Source organism: Tachyglossus aculeatus, chromosome 7 (assembly GCF_015852505.1).
Source record: "Tachyglossus aculeatus isolate mTacAcu1 chromosome 7, mTacAcu1.pri, whole genome shotgun sequence".
NCBI lineage: Eukaryota > Metazoa > Chordata > Mammalia > Monotremata > Tachyglossidae > Tachyglossus > Tachyglossus aculeatus.
The window spans coordinates 46,596,918-46,615,954 of NC_052072.1; the positions used below are offsets into that span (position 1 = coordinate 46,596,918).

The 19,037-nt window shown below is 41.0% G+C and overlaps 1 protein-coding gene across 3 annotated transcripts in view; it reads right to left on the minus strand.

Moving 5' to 3' along the window:
• Positions 1-19,037, minus strand: part of SCLY (selenocysteine lyase) — a 102,477-nt gene that overhangs the window by 26,203 nt on the left and 57,237 nt on the right. For 2 of the 3 annotated variants that reach the window (XM_038749019.1, XM_038749021.1), the window contains exons 1-2: positions 14,459-14,569; positions 3,678-3,790 (exon numbers count right to left, since the gene is read on the minus strand). In XM_038749019.1, coding sequence (XP_038604947.1) covers positions 3,678-3,790; positions 14,459-14,544 — 199 coding nt within the window. In that variant the 5' untranslated portion in view covers positions 14,545-14,569. Of the gene's footprint in view, positions 1-3,677; positions 3,791-14,458; positions 14,570-19,037 lie in introns of those variants that run through there. The other variant, XM_038749020.1, reaches the window with a different exon arrangement.

Consider the following 19,037-nt stretch of genomic DNA (forward strand, 5'->3'; position numbering starts at 1 on the left):
CCACAGTTATAATTAATACTATTGATGTCTCTACTAGGTCATGCTTCTTCTCATAAACATAATACACTAGGAAAAATCTGGATTTAACTAGAATCTAATTTAATACACCCAATTCAATAACGTGGGGAATTCATTCATTCAAAACTCCACCTCAGGGGAAATACATTGTACTCAATCAATAAGAATCTCCCCCTCCCCATCCCCCCTGGCCCTACCTCCTTCCCCTCCCCACAGCACCTGTATATATGTTTGTACAGTTTTATTACTCTATTTACTTTACTTGTACATATTTACCATTCTATTTATTTTGTTAATGATGTGCATCTAGCCCCACACCACCTGTATATATGTATATATGTTGTACATATTTATTACTCTATTTATTTATTTATTTTATTTGTACATATTTATTCTATTTATTTTATTTTGTTAATATGTTTTGTTTTGTTGTCTGTCTCCCCCTTCTAGACTGTGAGCCCGCTGTTGGGTAGGGACCGTCTCTATCTGTTGCCAACTTGTACTTCCCAAGCACTTAGTCCAGTGCTCTGCACACAGTAAGCGCTCAATAAATACGATTGAATGAATGAATGAATGAATCTAGCTTTACTTCTATTTATTCTGATGACTTGACACCTGTCCACATGTTTTGTTTTGTTGTTTGTCTCCCCCTTCTAGACTGTGAGCCCGCTGTTGGGTAGGGACCGTCGCTATACGTTGCCAACTTGTCCTTCCCAAGAGTTTAGTACAGTGTTCTGCACACAGTAAGTGCTCAATAAATACGATTGAATGAATGAATGAATGACCAAATATTTGCTATCTACTCTGTGCACAGCACAGTACTAAGCTCTTAGGCGAGTATAAAAAAATTAGTACATATGATCTCTGTCCTCAAGGATCTTACAACCTAGCTGGGGAGACAAATACTAACATAAACTTGAGGTACAAAGAAAATGAAATATATATGTATGACTACATATACACATATGTGTTACAAGAGGGTGCAGGACTTATCCTATCCCACCTGGATTAATGCATCAGCCTCCTTGCTGACCTCCCAGCCTCCTGTCTCCTCATTCCAGTCCAAACTTCACTCGGCTGCCTGGGTCATTTTTCTACAAAAGTATTCAAGCAATGTTTCCCCTCTTCTCAAGTACCGCCAGTGGTTGCCCATTGACCTCCACATCAAACAGAAACTCCTCACCATTGGGTTTAAAGCAGTCCATCACATTCCCCCTCCTACCTCATCTACTAGAATCCAGTCCAAACACTTCGTTTCTCTAATGCCAACCTTCTCACTGTACCTCGGTCTCATCGCTACTTCTCGTCCATGTTCTGCCTCTGGTCCGGAATGTCCTCCATCCTCATATCCGGCAGATAACTACAATTTCCCATTTCAAAGCCTTACTGAAGGCACATCTCCTCCAAGAGGCCTTCCCAGACTAAGTCCTCCTTTCCACTTTTCCCACGCCCTTCTGCGTCTCCCTGACTTTCTCCCTCCCAGCATTTATGTATATATAATAATAATGGTATTTGTTAAGCACTTACTATGTGCCCAGCACTGTTCTAATTTATGTATATTAATATCTGTTATCCTGACTTTCTCCCTCCCAGTCTCACAGCATTTATGTATATATAATAATAATGGTATTTGTTAAGCGCTTACTATGTGCCAAGCACTGTTCTAATTTATGTATATTAATGTCTGTTTCCCTGACTTTCTCCCTCCCAGCCCCACAGCATTTATGTACATATAATAATAATGGTATTTGTTAAGCGCTTACTATGTGCCAAGCACTGTTCTAATTTATGTATATTAATATCTGTTTCCCTGACTTTCTCCCTCCCAGCCCCACAGCATTTATGTATATATAATAAATATAATAATAATGGTATTTGTTAAGCGCTTACTATGTGCCCAGCACTGTTCTAATTTATGTATATTAATGTCTGTTTCCCTGACTTTCTCCCTCCCAGCCCCACAGCATTTATGTATATATAATAATAATGGTATTTGTTAAGCGCTTACTATGTGCCAAGCACTGTTCTAATTTATGTATATTAATGACTGTTTCCCCCTCTAGACTTTAAGCTCGTTGTAGGCAGGGAATGTGTCTGTTATATTATTATATTGTACTCTCCCAAGCTCTCAGTACAGTGCTCAGCAGACAGTAAGTGCTCAATAAGTACAAATGACTAAACAACTGACCCATTCTGACACTGCTAAACATGTGCTCAGCCATTTCGAAATGTTTGACTACGGTTTGCTGTATCCAAACAGACTCAGATTTGGGGGAGAAAGTTCCTTAACCCCCTGAAAATATTCTGGCCAAACAGATAGTGAAAGCATGTACTATTCCAGAACTGAAAGGAAAATTAATGATTTACTAGCTGGTGGCTCTAATCTATCTATCTTTTGTTTTTATAATGGCTGAGTAATAACCAGTAGTTTGAATTCCACCAGCATTATCAAATGCAATACATCTCAGTCCAGTAGCTAAGATGTGTTTATCAGAATGGTCTACAATAAGCAGACATTTGAAAGTAAATCACTGCAATCATCAGCTATCCCTCCCTACACAGAAGTCAAAGGACACACAATAGAGCTATTGTGCTTCTTAGTTAAAAAGTACTTGATTCAGAATTTCATTCATTCATTCAATCGTATTTATTGAGCGCTTACTGTGTGCAGAGCACTGTACTAAGCGCCTGGGAAGTACAAGTTGGCAACATATAGAGACGGTCCCTACCCAACAGCGGGCTCACAGTCTAGAAATGTGACTTCTAAGTGCAAAAAGTGATCTGCACTTGTGGGAAATAACAGCATTTTGCCTCTACTGATATTTACTTCCTCTTAGATAACAGCACGGCAACCAATTTACAGATGGCTTCAGGCAGGAAAGCTGAGCCCAACAGTATAGAATTAAATTGGAAAAAGATAATGATCATTGTGGTATTGATTAAGTGCTCACTATGCTGCTAAGAACTGTGCAAATATCATTCATTCAATCGTATTTATTGAGCACTTACTGTGTGCAGAGCACTGTACTAAGCGCTTGGGAAGTACAAGTTGGCAACATGTATCATCCTCATCCATGGTGCTTATTGAGTGCTTACTGTGTGCAGAGCACTGGAATAAGCACTTAGGAGAGTACAGTCCAACAGAGTTGGTAGATACATTTCACACAACGAGCTTACAGTCTACAGGGAGTTTATATGCAGTTAGTTACCTATTCTTATATCTATAATTATATCCATTCATTCATTCAATCGTATTTATTGAGCACTTACTGTGTGCAGAGCACTGTACTAAGCGCTTGGGAAGTACAAGTCGGCAACATATAGAGACAGTCCCTACCCAACAACAGGCTCACAGTCTAGAACTGTCTACTGTGCTATAAATTACAGAAATGAAGAGGGAGATGTGGAATATTTATATTAGCAGAAAAACAAGGAGAAGAATAGCTCTGTTTAACAAGCGATGCTCTTTGGAAAATTCATACCAAAACAACTGTTGGAGAGAGAACAGCTTACCTGGAACCAAAAATCGGAACTGAGGAAGTTTCAGATACTGGAAATTCTGTGCAGAACAGAAAAGTGGCTTTGTAGGCTCATGAATGCTTCTGCCAGAGGGGACCTATCCATTCAGAAATAATTTTTTCTCAAGCTCCGTTCCTTACCTGCTATGTAGGAGCTACTGGGATTGCCCCACGCTTCATGCATGGCTTCCGTCATAGCTTCAATCACCTCAGGCTCTAGAGGGGTGGTTGCATTATAATCCATATAAATTTTCCTTCAGGGAAACAAGAAAAGAGGATCAGAACCTGGATTACAGAGCCCAGGGCCTGAGAGTCAGAAGGATCTGGATTCTAATTCCGACACCCCCACCAGTCTTGCTCTGTGACCTTGGGCAAGTCGCTTCACTTTTCTGTACTCTTGACCTCACCTGGAAAACGGGAATTAAGACTGTGGGACGTGGACTGTGTCTCACCTGATTACCTTGTGTCTTCGCCGGCGCTTAGAAGAGTGCTTGGTACAGAGTTAGTGCTAACCACTAGACCACGCTGCTTTTCTGATCATCTTGTATTCACCCCAGCATTTAGTTCAGTGCCTGGCACACTGTAAGCACTTAAATACCATTTTTTAAAAAATGATACTACATGTTAGCACAGAAAACTCTGAAAAATGGGAATCTCGGGAAATAGTTAAAAGAATTAGCTAGAACGCAAGTATTATGAAGCTGAGGGAAAAAAAGAAAGGGGATTTAGAAAGGAGGAATCGAAGGGACAAGGATGAGAGAAGGATTAAAGGGGGGAGAAAAAGGCTGCATTCACAGTTGGGTTTTTTTAATGGTGTTTATTAAGCACTTACTATGTGCCACTCCATTCATTCAATCGTATTTATTGAGCGCTTACTGTGTGCAGAGCACTGTACTAAGCACTTGGGAAGTACAAGTTGGCAACATATAGAGACCGTCCCTACCCAACAGCGGGCTCACAGTCTAGAAGGGGGAGACAGACAACAAAACAAGGTTGATATGAGCTAATCAGGTTGCCAGGCACTGTACTAAGCCCTAGGGTTCATTCATTCATTCGATCGTATTTATTGAGCGCTTACTGTGTGCAGAGCACTGTACTAAGCGCTTGGGAAGTACAAGTTGGCAACATATAGAGACGGTCCCTACCCAACAGCAGGCTCACAGTCTAGAAGGGGGAGACAGACAACAAAACAAGTTTGATATAAGCTAATGATGTTGGACTTAGTCTTTGTCTTACATGGGACACAGTCTTAATCCCCATTTTACAGATGAGGTAACTAAAACGCACAGATGATAAGAGACTTCCCCACTGTCAAACAGCAGATAAGTGGCGGAGTTGGGATAAGAACCCAGGCTCTCTGACTCCCGGCCCGGTTCTTTCCCTTAGGACACAACGAGCTTACAGTCTAGACCGGGAGATAGATATCAATATAAATAAATAAATTACAGATATGGAAATAAGTGCTGTGGGGCCGGGAGGGAGATGAATAAAAAGAGTGAGTCAGGGGGACGCAGAAGGGGGTTGTACCAGAATGCTGATTACACATCCTGGAGATCCAACACACAGTTGACCTAACACTTTGATTTGTGGCCTTACACAAAGGCACTGAGAATCAATCAATCAATCAATCATATTTATTGAGCGCTTACTGTGTGCAGAGCACTGTACTAAGCGCTTGGGAAGTACAAGTTGGCAACATATAGAGACAGTCCCTACCCAACAGTGGGCTCACAGTCTAAAAGGGGGAGACAGAGAACAAAACCAAACATACTAACAAAATAAAATAAATAGAATATATATGCACAAATAAAATAAATAAATAGAGTAATAAATATGTACAAACATATATACATATATACAGGTGCTGTGGGGAAGGGAAGGAGGTAAGATGGGGGGGATGGAGAGAGGGACGAGGGGGAGAAGTCCTACAGACAGCTGAAGGGACCCAGGACAGGAAGTAATTTTATCAACTGATAAGATGTACAGGGTGGTAACAAGCTGATAAGCCCTGGAGACCCGCTTAATAAATACCATCATCATTGTTATTATGTGGGCTTGAAAGCCAAATGGTATATAAGCAGCATGGCTCAGTGGAAAGAGCCCGGGCTTTGGAGTCAGAGGTCATGGGTTCAAAGCCGGCTCCACCGCTTGTCAGCTGTTTGACTCTGGGCAAGTCACTTCACTTCTCCAGGCCTCAGTTCCCTCATCTGTAAAATGGGGATTAAGACTGTGAGCCCCCCGTGGGACAACCTGATCACTTTGTAACCTCCCCATCCCTTAGACCAGTGCTTTGAACATAGTAAGCGCTTAATAAATGCCATTATTATTATTATTATTATTACTGCATCATAGTAAATCCTACTTTCCAACCCTCCAATCATCCTGGAACCTCTCCAAGTTTGTTAGGCCAAATTATTATGATTTCATTTTCCCACAACATACAGCTGTGGAAAGTACAGTTATAGTTACTTTGGAATTTATGAACTGCTTACTACATTCCAGGCACAAAATAACAATAATAATAATGATGGTGTTTGTTAAGCGCTTACTATGTGCCAAGCACTGTTCTAAGCACTGGGGGAGATACAAGGTTATCAGGTTGTCCCACATGGGGCTCACAGTCTTAATCCCCATTTTACAGAGGGGGTAACTGAGGCCCAGAGAAGGGAGCAAGTCAGGGAGAAGTGAAGCGACTTGCCCAAAGTCACCCAGCTGACAAGTGGCGGAGCCAGGATTCGAACTCACGATCTCCGACTCCCAAGCCCGGCCTCTTTCCGCTAAGCCACGCTGCAGTCCAGACACAATGCTTTTACCACAAAGAGTTTTACCACAAAGGGAGTCAGAAGGACCTGGGTTCTAATCCCAATTCTGCTACTTGTCAGCTATGTGATCTTGGGCAAGTCACTTCACTTTTCTGTTCCTCAGTTACCTCATCTGTAAAATGGGGATAAAAACTGAGCCCCACGTGGGACATGGACTGAGTCCAACCTGATTACTTTTTATCGATCCCAGCACTTAGAACAGTGCCTGGAACATAGTAGGGGCGTTAACAAATTCATTCAATCAATCGCATTTATTGAGCGCTTACTGTGCGCAGAGCACTGTACTAAGCGCTTGGGAAGTACAAGTTGGCAACATATAGAGACGGTCCCTACCCAACAACGGGCTCACAGTCTAGAAGATGGGCTCACAGTCTAGAAGCAAATACCATAAAAAAGTTCTACTAGTTAAAGGGAAAATAATGGAAGAAGGAGAGAAGCCAAGAAGAATTTCCAGAGGAGTCCCAAGCTATCTCCTGTCTCCTGTCAATCACTCAATCGTATTTATTGAGCACTTACTGTGTGCAGAGCACTGTACTAAGCGCTTGGGAAGTACAACTTGGCAACAGTCCCTACCCAACAGTGGGCTCACAGTCTAAAATCAATCAATGGCAAAAATATTGACTATTAACTGTGTGCAGAGAACTGTACTAAATGCTCGAAAGAGTTCACTTCGATGGAGCCAGCAGGCATGTTTCCTCAAGGAGTGACAGATGAGCCTCAGTCCAGTTCTGAAGAATTTGGGATCAAGAATCTGTGATAGGAATTAATAATAATAATAATAATTTTGGTATTTTTAAGTGCTTAATACACTCCACACAGTCTATTAAGAGCTGAAGTAGATACAAGTTCTCTATGACGAGGGGTAGCTTGGGATCTCCGAGAAGACTTCTCCTGCTCTCATCCACCCCCTGCCCGTCAGGGTCCCACTGGGGCAATGGATGAAATAATAATAATAATAATGATGGCATTTATTAAGCGCTTACTATGTGCAAAGCACTGTTCTAAGCGCTGGGGAGGTAACAAGGTGATCAGGTTGTCCCACGGGGGGCTCCCAGTCTTCATCCCCATTTGACAGATGAGGTCACTGAGCCACAGAGCAGTGAAGTGACTTGCCCAAAGTCATGCAGCTGACAATTGGTGGAGTCGGAATTTGAACCCATGACCTCTGACTCCAAAGCCCGGGCTCTTTCCACTGAACCACGCTGCTTCTCTGAAACAAATCAGTTACATAGCGAGGGGCGTAACTCATTGAGAAGCGAACTCAAAAATTTTGCGGTGGGCCCCTGGGTTATAAAGGAGGTAATACAAATGCTTGGCACACAATAAGCATTCACTAAATCATCATCATCATCATCAATTGTATTTATTGAGCGCTTACTATGTGCAGAGCACTGTACTAAGTGCTTGGGAAGTACAAATTGGCAACATATAGAGACAGTCCCTAACCAGCAGTGGGCTCACAGTCTAAAAGGGGGAGACAGAGAACAAAACCAAACATACTAACAAAAAAAATAAATAGAACAGATATGTACAAGTAAAATAAATAAATAAATAGAGTAATAAATATGTACAAACATATATACATATATACAGGTGCTGTGCACTGAATGATTGATAGCTGACTGACGGTAGAAGTAATGATATTTTTTAGAGGTCTAATAGATTCTTCTGTTTCAGGAAGCAAGAGGAAATCTCACCGCACCAAAATTGTTATGACAAAATATTATTATTATTATTGTATTTGTTAAGCAGTCATGTGTCAGACACTTGTTTTGAGCACTGGGGTTGATACAATTTAATCAGGTTGGACACAGCCCCTGTCCAACACTGACTGAGCTCACAGCCTAAGTAGGATGGAAAACAGGCACTGCATCACCATTTTACAGATAAGAAAACTAAGGCATAGTGATCTGCCCAAGTTCATACAGCAAGCAACTGGCAGAACAACTTTTTTTGTTTGTTTGTTTTTATGGTATTAGTTAAGGGCTTTACTGTGCCACAAGCCATGTTAACAAGATTATCAGGTTGGATGCAGTCCCTGTCCCACTTGGGGCTCACAGTCCAAGTCAGAGGGAGGAGGATTTAATCCCTATTTTACAGATGAGGAAACTGAGGCACAGAGATATTAAGGACTTGCCCAAGGCCAAACATCAGGTACCGGGTGGAGCTGGGATTAGAACTCAGGTCCTCTTACTCCCAGGCCTAAGCTTTCTCCACTAAGCCAAGCTGCTCCTTGTTCTTTGAAAAATTCAAGAGTAGAAATAATCTGCACAGGAAGGACACCGCAAGCATTATTGCCCATATCCTTACCTCTCACATATTGTTTGTCTCCACCTACTAACATTTCCATTTTCCTGAAGGAGAAATCCCGATCCTAAACCACCCCTTGTCTGAATATTTTTTTTTTATTACTGTAGAAGATTTTTCAGGAGACATTTAAATTGTCTGAAAATACTGAATCCCAACTAAGCACATTTTATGACCCCTTTTAAACCATTTTCTATTTTATTTATGACCTAAATCACTGGTTCATTACTGTTTGAAAAACAAACACAGCTGAGACTGCAAAACCGCCTGTAAAAAATTACGGAAAAGGCTACAGTTTCGAGGGTTTTCTTCTTAACCTCACTTTGAAGTATTAAATTTAAGAGGGCGTGCTTGATTCTCAGAATGTAACTGAGTTTTAAACAATGCATTTCCTATACTGTTTGAAAAACAAATCAAATTTAAATTTGAGGGCGGTCTTGATTCTCAGAATGTAACTGAGTTTTAAACAATGCATTTCCTATACTGTTTGAAAAACAAATCAAATTTAAATTTGAGGGCATTCTTGATTCTCAGAATGTAACTGAGTTTTAAACAATGCATTTCCTATACTGTTTGAAAAACAAATTAAATTTAAATTTGAGGGTGTTCTTGATTCGCAGAATGTAACTGAGTTTTAAACAATGCATTTCCTATACAGATTTAGTTTTTAACCTGAACCTTAATTTTCTACATAGATTATTAAACCTATATATTGTTAGGAAATCAAAATGCAGCACAATTTATAACTCACAAAGAATGTACGGTAACTCGTTCTAGATTATTTTATTCTGTCACTCTAACTTGGCTACTGAGAATGTAAACACACTGCACCAACCGAGTTGTAGTTGTTAAATATTGTGTCAGGGCTGTCAGGAGTTACTTAGTGACTCAGTGAAAGTGTGTGTGTCCTGACTGAAGTTATCCGGAAGAGGTGCGGACTCCTTATCACATCCTAAAACCATTCTATCCTGGATATTGCCAAAACTTCTACTTTATGAGAGGTGGACATAATCTTTTGATTTTATGTAGCCCTTTATTCTATCCATTCTAAACCATAAACTATTTTATCCTGGATATTGCCAAAGCTTCTACTTTATGAGAGGTGGACATAATCTTTTGATTTTACGTAGCCCTTTATTCTATCCATGCTAAACCATAAACCAGAAACTATTCTATCCTGGATATTGCCAAAGCGTCTACTTTATGAGAGGTGGACATAATCTTTTGATTTTATGTAGCCCTTTATTCTATCCATTCTAAATCATAAACTATTTTATCCTGGATATTGCCAAAGCTTCTACTTTATGAGAGGTGGACATAATCTTTTGATTTTACATAGCCCTTTATTCTATCCATGCTAAACCATAAACTATTCTATCCTGGATATTGCCAAAGCTTCTACTTTATGAGAGGTGGACATAATCTTTTGATTTTACGTAGCCCTTTTTTCTATCCATTCTAAACCATAAACTATTCTATCCTGGATATTGCCAAAGCTTCTACTTTATGAGAGGTGGACATAATCTTTTGATTTTATGTAGCCCTTTTTTCTATCCATTCTAAACCACAAACTATTCTATCCTGGATATTGCCAAAGCTTCTACTTTATGAGAGGTGGACATAATCTTTTGATTTTACGTAGCCCTTTATTCTATCCATGCTAAACCATAAACCAGAAACTATTCTATCCTGGATATTGCCAAAGCTTCTACTTTATGAGAGGTGGACATAATCTTTTGATTTTACGTAGCCCTTTATTCTATCCATGCTAAACCATAAACCATAAACTATTCTATCCTGGATATTGCCAAAGCTTCTACTTTATGAGAGGTGGACATAATCTTTTGATTTTACGTAGCCCTTTATTCTATCCATGCTAAACCATAAACTGTTCTATCCTGGACATTGCCCAAGCTTCTACTTTATGAGAGGTGGACATAATCCTTTGATTTTACCCTTTATTCTCAAGGTAGCCCTTTATTCTCAAGGTGCTTGCCCTTTATATAGTTCTTTTTCGTCTTCAACGCCACCTCTGTGAGTTAGGGAAAGGCAGATAGGATTATTTCTGTTTTGCAAATAAGAAAGAGGCACAGATAGGTTAAGTAACTGCCCCAAATCACCCAGCTGGTGGTTGGCAAAGATCATCATCATCAATCGTATTTATTGAGTGCTTACTGTGTGCAGAGCACTGTACTAAGCGCTTGGGAAGTACAAGTTGGCAACATATAGAGACGGTCTCTACCCAACAGTGGGCTCACAGTCTAAAAGGGGGAGACGGAAAACATTTTCTTCTACTAAAGTCTGTCAAAATGGCCACACCATTTCGTCTGTTACTGGGGCACTAAAACCTGGATCCTTTGATTCCTAGACCCATCATCTCTCCATCTCAATTACCTTCCCAGTTATGTGGGCTCTATATTCATTCAATCGTATATATTGAGCGCTTACTGTGTGCAGAGCACTGTACTAAGCGCTTGGGAAGTACAAGGGAAGCAGCATGGGAAGCAGGGAAGCAGGTGGGTGGGTGATATTTTTATGTAGTCTACTCTCAATACGGTAATAAAGTGAAAATCTTAAGCTTGAAAGTGTTTATTGAGAATAGAGGGTGGGTGATTTTTTATGTAGTCTATTCTCAATATGGTAATAAAGCGAAAATCTTCAGCTTGAAAGTGTTGCTTGAGAATAGAGGGTGGGTGATATTTTCATGTAGTCTATTCTCAATATGGTAATAAAGCAAAAATCTTCAGCTTGAAAGTGTTTCTTGAGAATAGACTACATAAAAATATCACCCCACCCCACCCCCAGTATAGAGCCCAAATTACTGAGAAGGTAATTGAGATGGAGAGATTATGGGTCAAGAAATCAAAGGATCCAAGTTTTTCCCCCCATTCTTAAAAGCAGCTCAAAGTGCTTTACAGTGGTGCCACCTTGTTAATAATGTTCCTATATGTTGCCGATTTGTCCTTCCCAAGCGCTTAGTACAGTGCTCTGCACACAGTAAGTGCTCAATAAATACGATTGAATGAATGAATGAATTACTCTATTTATGTATTTATTTTACTTGTACATATTTATTCTATTTATTTTATTAATATGTTTTGTTTTGTCTGTCTCCCCCTTCTAGGCTGTGAGCCCGTTGTTGGGTAGGGACCGTCTCTATATGTTGCCAACTTGGACTTCCCAAGCGCTTAGTACAGTGCTCTGCACACAGTAAGCGCTCGATAAATACGATTGAATGAATGAATTACTCTATTTATTTATTTATTTTACTTGTACATATTTATTCTATTGATTTTATTTTGTTAATATGTTTTGTTTTGTTCTCTGTCTCCCCCTTCTAGGCCAACCTGATGACCTGGTATCTCCCCCAGTGCCTAGACCGGTGCTTGGCACATAGTAAGCGCTTAACAAATACCATTATTATTATTATTATCTACCTCAACGCTTAGAACAATGCTTGGCACATAATAAGCTCTTAACAAATACCATCATTAATTATTGTTATTATTAGTATCGTCTACCCCAGCGTTTAGAATAGTGCTTGGCACATAGTAAGTGCTTAACAAATCCATCATTATCACCCTCATCATCATCTCCCCCAGCGCTGAGCACATAGTAAGCGCTTAACAAATACCATCATTAATTATTATTATTAGTAGTAGTATCGTCTACCCCAGCGTTTGGAACAGTGCTTGGCACATAGTAAGCGCTTAACAAATACCATCATTAATTATTATTATTATTAGTATCGTCTACCCCAGCGTTTAGAACAGTGCTTGGCACATAGTAAGTGCTTAACAAATCCATCATTATTATTATCATCAACATCATCATCTCCCCAGCGCTTAGCACATAGTAAGCGCTTAACAAATACCATCATTAATTATCATTATTATAATTATCTTTAATTATTATTATTATTATTATTATCGTCTACCCCAGCGTTTAGAACAGTGCTTGGCACATAGTAAGTGCTTAACAAATCCATCATTATTATCATCATCATCATCATCTCCCCAGCGCTTAGCACATAGTAAGCGCTTAACAAATATCACCATTAATTATTATTATTATTATCGTCTACCCCAGCGTTTAGAACAGTGCTTGGCACACAGTAAGCTTTTAACAAACCCATCATTATTATTATCATCAACATCATCATCATCTCCCCCAGGGCTTAGCACATAGTAAGCGCTTAACAAATACCATCATTAATTATTATTATTATTATCGTCTACCCCAGCGTTTAGAACAGTGCTTGGCACATAGTAAGCGCTTAACAAATACCATCATTAATTATTATTAGTAGTAGTATCGTCTACCCCAGCGTTTAGAACAGTGCTTAGCACATAGTAAGTGCTTAACAAATCCATCATTATTACTATCATCAACATCATCATCTCCCCCAGCGCTTAGCACATAGTAAGCGCTTAACAAATACCATCATTAATTATTATTATTATCGTCCACCCCAGCGTTTAGAACAGTGCTTGGCACATAGTAAGCGCTTAACAAATACCATCATTAATTATTATTAGTAGTAGTATCCCCAGCGTTTAGAACACTGCTTGGCACATAGTAAGTGCTTAACAAATCCATTATTATTACTATCATCAACATCATCATCATCTCCCCAGCGCTTAGCACATAGTAAGCGCTTAACAAATACCACCATTAATTATCATTATTATAATTATCTTTAATTATTATTATTATTATTATCGTCTACCCCAGCGTTTAGAACAGTGCTTGGCACATAGTAAGTGCTTAACAGATCCATCATTATTATCATCATCATCATCATTAATTATTATTATTATTATCGTCTACCCCAGCGTTTAGAACAGTGCTTGGCACATAGTAAGTGCTTCACAAATACCATTATTAATTATTAGTAGTAGTAGTATCGTCTACCCCAGCGTTTAGAACAGTGCTGGGCACATAGTAAGTGCTTAACAAATCCATCATTATTATCATTATCACTATCATCATCATTAATTATTATTATTATTTGCTTAACAAATCCATCATTATTATCATTATCATTATCATCATCATCATCTTCATAATTAATTATTATTGTTATTATTATCGACTACCCCAGCGTTTAGAACAGTGCTTGGCACATAGTAAGTGCTTAACAAATACCATCATTAATTATTATTATTATTAATATCGTATACCCCAGCGTTTAGAACAGTGCTTGGCACATAGTAAGTGCTTAACAAATCCATCATTATTATTATCATCCCCATCATCATCTCCCCCAGCGCTTAGCACATAGTAAGCGCTTAACAAATACCATCATTATTATTATTATAATTATCTTTAATTATTATTATTATCGTCTATCCCAGCGTTTAGAACAGTGCTTGGCACATAGTAAGCGCTTAACAAATACCATCATTAACCATTATTAGTAGTAGTATCTTCTACCCCAGCGTTTAGAACAGTGTTTGGCACATAGTAAGTGCTTAACAAATCCATCATTATTATTATCATCCTCACCATCATCTCCCCCAGCGCTTAGTACATAGTAAGCGCTTAACAAATACCATCACCATCATTATTATTATTATTATCTGGAAAATAGGGGTTGAGACTGTGGGCCAACCTGATGACCTGGTTATCACCCCCAGCGCCTAGACCAGTGCTTGGCACATAGTAAGCGCTTAACAAATGCCACCATCATTATTATTATTATTGATAAGTGTCACTGATGGATTGATTGATTGACCGATTGATCTCCCCGCCCCCCAGAGTCGGTTAGAAAGAGGGAAAACGCCCCCCCACCTTTCCAGGCCTCCGTTGCCTCCCATAGCGCTCTCCTTGCCGGCGGCCCCGGGCCGGGCCCCTCGCTTAGCGCGGTCCCCGTCCATCCCCGCGCCTGCGCACTAGGCCGAACGCGGGACTTGGCTCTCCGGCCGCTCGCGCCCGAATCCTCTCGACGCCGCGCAACGCGCCCTGAGAGCGGCGCGGCTATTAGGGGCAATACGGGAGAGGCGGAGCCGCTACCCCTCAGCGGCCCGATCCCACCAATCAGCACGAGGCTCTCCGCCATAGGGGTGATAAACCCCGCCCATAGGCGGGATCATCGCCCTACCCGAAAGGTGATTGGCTGCGAGGCTCTGCCAATCAACACGCCTACACAGGCGCGCGCTCTCATCAGTTGTGACGTCATCCGAGGGGGGGCAGCGCGGAGGGCGGGGCCTGAGTTCATTATTTTTTCATTCATTCATTCATTCATTCATTCATTCATTCATCCGTTCGTTCAATCAATCAATCAATCAATCATATTTATTGAGCGCTTACTATGTGCAGAGCACTGTACTAAGCGTTCATTCATTCATTCATTCATTCATTCATTCGTTCGTTCGTTCATTCATGCATTCATTCGTTCGTTCATTCGTTCATTCATTCATTCACTCATTCGTTCTTTCATTCATTCATTCATTCATTCGTTCGTTCGTTCATTCATTCATTCATTCACTCATTCGTTCATTCATTCATTCATTCACTCATTCGTTCGTTCATTCATTCATTCATTCACTCATTCGTTCGTTCATTCATCCATTCATTCATTCATTCGTTCGTTCATTCATTCGTTCGTTCATTCGTTCATTCATTCTTTCACTCATTCGCACGTTCGTTCATTCATCCATTCATTCATTCATCCATCCATCCATAATAATAATAATGATGGCATTTGTTAAGCGCTTACTATGTGCGAAGCACTGTTCTAAGTGCTGGGGGGGATACAAGGTGATCGGGTTGTCCCACGTGGGGCTCACAGTCTTCATCCCCATTTTACAGATGAGGGAACTGAGGCACCGAGAAGTTAAGTCTTTTAGACTGTGAGCCCACTGTTGGGTAGGGACTGTCTCTATATGTTGCCAACTTGTACTTCCCAAGTGCTTAGTAAGCGCTCAATAAATACAATTGATTGATTGATTGATTAAGTGACGTGCCCGAAGTCACACAGCTGACAAGTGGTGGACCCGGGATTAGAACCCATGACCTCTGACTCCCAAGCCCAGGCTCTTTCCACTGAGCCATGCTGCTTCTTATCCAACCATCCATCCATCCATCCATCCATCCATCCATTCATCCATCCATTCATCCATCCATAATAATAATAATGACGGCATTTGTTAAGCGCTTACTGCATGCGAAGCACTGTTCTAAGTGCTGGGGGGGATACAAGGTGATTGGGTTGTCCCACGTGGGGCTCACAGTCTTAATCCCCATTTTACAGATGAGGTAACTGAGGCACCGAGAAGTTGTGACGTGCCCAAAGTCACACAGCTGACAAGTGGTGGACCCAGGATTAGAACCCATGACATCTGACTCCCAAGCCCAGGCTCTTTCCACTGAGCCATGCTGCTTCTTATGCATCCATCCATCCATCCATCCATCCATCCATTCATTCATTCATTCATCCTTCCATCCATCCATCCATTCATCCATCCATTCATTCATTCGCTTTTATTCATTCATTCGTTCAATTGTATTTATTGAGCATTTACTGTGTGCAAAGCACTGTACTAAGCACTTGGGAAGTACAAGTTGGCAACCTATGGAGACGGTCCCTACCCAACAACGGGCTCATTTATGGAGCGCTTACTGTGTGCAGAACAGTGTACTAAGCGCTTGGGAAGTACAACTCGGCAACAAATAGTGATGGTCCCTAACCAACAATGGGATCACAGTCTAGAAGGGGGAGACACACAACAAAACAAAACAAGTAAACAGGACTCAATCCCATTAGAATAAATAGAATTAGAGATTCATTCATTCATTCATTCAATGTTATTTATTGAGCGCTTACTGTGTGCACAGCACTGTACTAAGCGCTTGGGAAGTGCAAGTCGGCAACAAATAGTGACGGTCCCTAACCAACAACGGGATCGCAGTCTAGAAGGGGGAGACACACAACAAAACGAAACAAGTTGACAGGCCTCAATACCATTAGAATAAATAGAATTAGAGATTCATTGTATCCCAACAGTGCTTTGCACATAGTAAGCACTTAACAAAGACCATTATTTTTTTTTTCCTCTGGGCCTCAGTTACCTCATCTGTAAAATGGGGATTAAGACTGTGAGCCTCACGTGGGACAACCTGATCACCTTGGGACCTCCCCAGCGCTTAGAACAGTGCTTTGCACATAGTAAGCGCTTAACAAATACCATTATTTTTTTTTTCCTCTGGGCCTCAGTTACTTCATCTGTAAAATGAGGAATGAGACTGGGAGCCCCATGCGGGAAAGGGACTGTGTCCAGTCCAATTTGCTGGTATCCACTCCAGCGCTTAGTATAGTGTCTGACACAGAGTACGCACTTAACAAATACCATTATTATTATTATTATTATCCTTGTTATTATTATTATTGGCAACTTTTGAGCACCCCTTTGGTGCGATACACTCTACCAGGCACTTGCTGTCATTGAGAAGCAGCGTGGCTCAGTGGAAAGAGCCCGGGCTTTGGAGTCAGGGGTCATGGGTTTGAATCCCGGCTCTGCCAATTGTCAGCAGTGTGACTTTGGCATGTGGGATACACATTCATTCATTCAATCGTATTTATTGAGCGCTTACTGTGTGCAGGGCACTGTACTAAGCGCTTGGGAAGTCCAAGTTGGCAACATATAGAGATGGTCCCTACCCAACAGCGGGCTCACAGTCTAGAAGGGGGAGACAGTTAAGTGCTTACTATGTGCAAAGCACTGTTCTAAGCGCTGGATGAGTCCACGGAGTCGAAGATGACTAGACAGCATGGAACAAGACAAATAGAGGTATTTGTCCAAGTAGACAAATAGACAAATTTGTCTCTCAAAGACAAATAGAGAAGCAGCGTGGCTCAGTGGAAAGAGCCCAGGCTTTGGAGTCAGAGGTCATGGGTTCAAATCCCGGCTCTGCCAACTGTCAGCTGGGTGACTTTGGGCAAGTCACTTCACTTCTCTGGACCTCAGTTCCCTCATCTGTAAAATGGGGATTAAGGCTGTGAGCCCCCCGTGGGACAACCTGATCACCTTGTAACCTCCCCAGGGCTTAGAACGGTGCTTTGCCCATAGTAAGTGCTTAATAAATGCCATTAAAAAAAATACAACTGACATGCTGGAAAGACTTGTGACAAGTCATCTCTACACCCAGCAGGCACGTAACGATTGTTCCGTAATTAATCAGTCAGCACTGAAATGAAACTTATAACACAACTTGTCTGGGTGGTTCATAAGAGAAGAAAAGTGAAAGAACTTATATTTTATGGTATTTGTTAAGCACTTACCATGTAACAGATCGTGTCCTAAACTTGAAGGTAGATAAGAGTGTAAGCCCCGCCATGGGACAACCTGATCACCTTGTAACCTCCCCAGCGCTTAGAACAGTGCTTTGCACATAGTAAGCGCTTAATAAATGCCTCTGTGAGCCCACTGTTGGGTAGGGACTGTCTCTACATGTTGCCAACTTGTACTTCCAAGGCGCTTAGTACAGTGCTCTGCACACAGTAAGCGCTCAATGAATATGATTGATTGATTGATCATTATTATTATTGCCCGCTGTTGGGTAGGGACCGTCTCTATATGTTGCCAACTTGTACTTCCCAAGTGCTTAGTACAGTGCTCTGCACACAGTAAGCGCTCAATAAATACGATTGAATGAATGAATGAATTATTATTATTATTATTACAAACTAATCACATTGGACACAGTCCATGGCTCGCATGGGGCTCACAGCACTAATCACCATTTCGCAGATGAGGGAAACCAGACCAGAGAAGTTAGGTGACTTGCCCAAGGTCACAAAGCCGACAAGTTGGGAGCTGGGATTAGAACCCGGATCCTTCCAACCCCCAGGCCCGTGCTCTTTCCACTAGACAACACTGTTCTCGTAACATGAGAATTTACTCAAATAGTGGCTGGGTGGGGACTTATCATCAGCGTGGCTCAGTGGAAAGAGCCCGGGCTTTGGAGTCAGAGGTCATGGGTTCAAATCCCGGCTCCGCCAACTGTCAGCTGTGTGACTTTGGGCAAGTCACTTAGCTTCTCAGTGCCTCAGTTATCTCATCTGGAAAATGGGGATGAAAACTGTGAGCGCCCCCGTGGGACAACCCGATCACCTTGTAACTTTCCCAGTGCTTAGAACAGTGCTTTGCACATAGTAAGCACTTAACGAATACCATTATTATTATTATTATTAAGTGTTTGCACTTTTGTTGTAGACAGGGAGTGTGTCTACCAACTCGGATCGTACTCTCCCAAGTGCTTAGTACAGTGCTCTGCACAGAGTAAGTGCTCAGTAAATAACATTGATTTGTTGATGATTCGTGGTGCTTAAATTAAAGTGCAAAAGAATCATTTGGTGTTATAACCATCA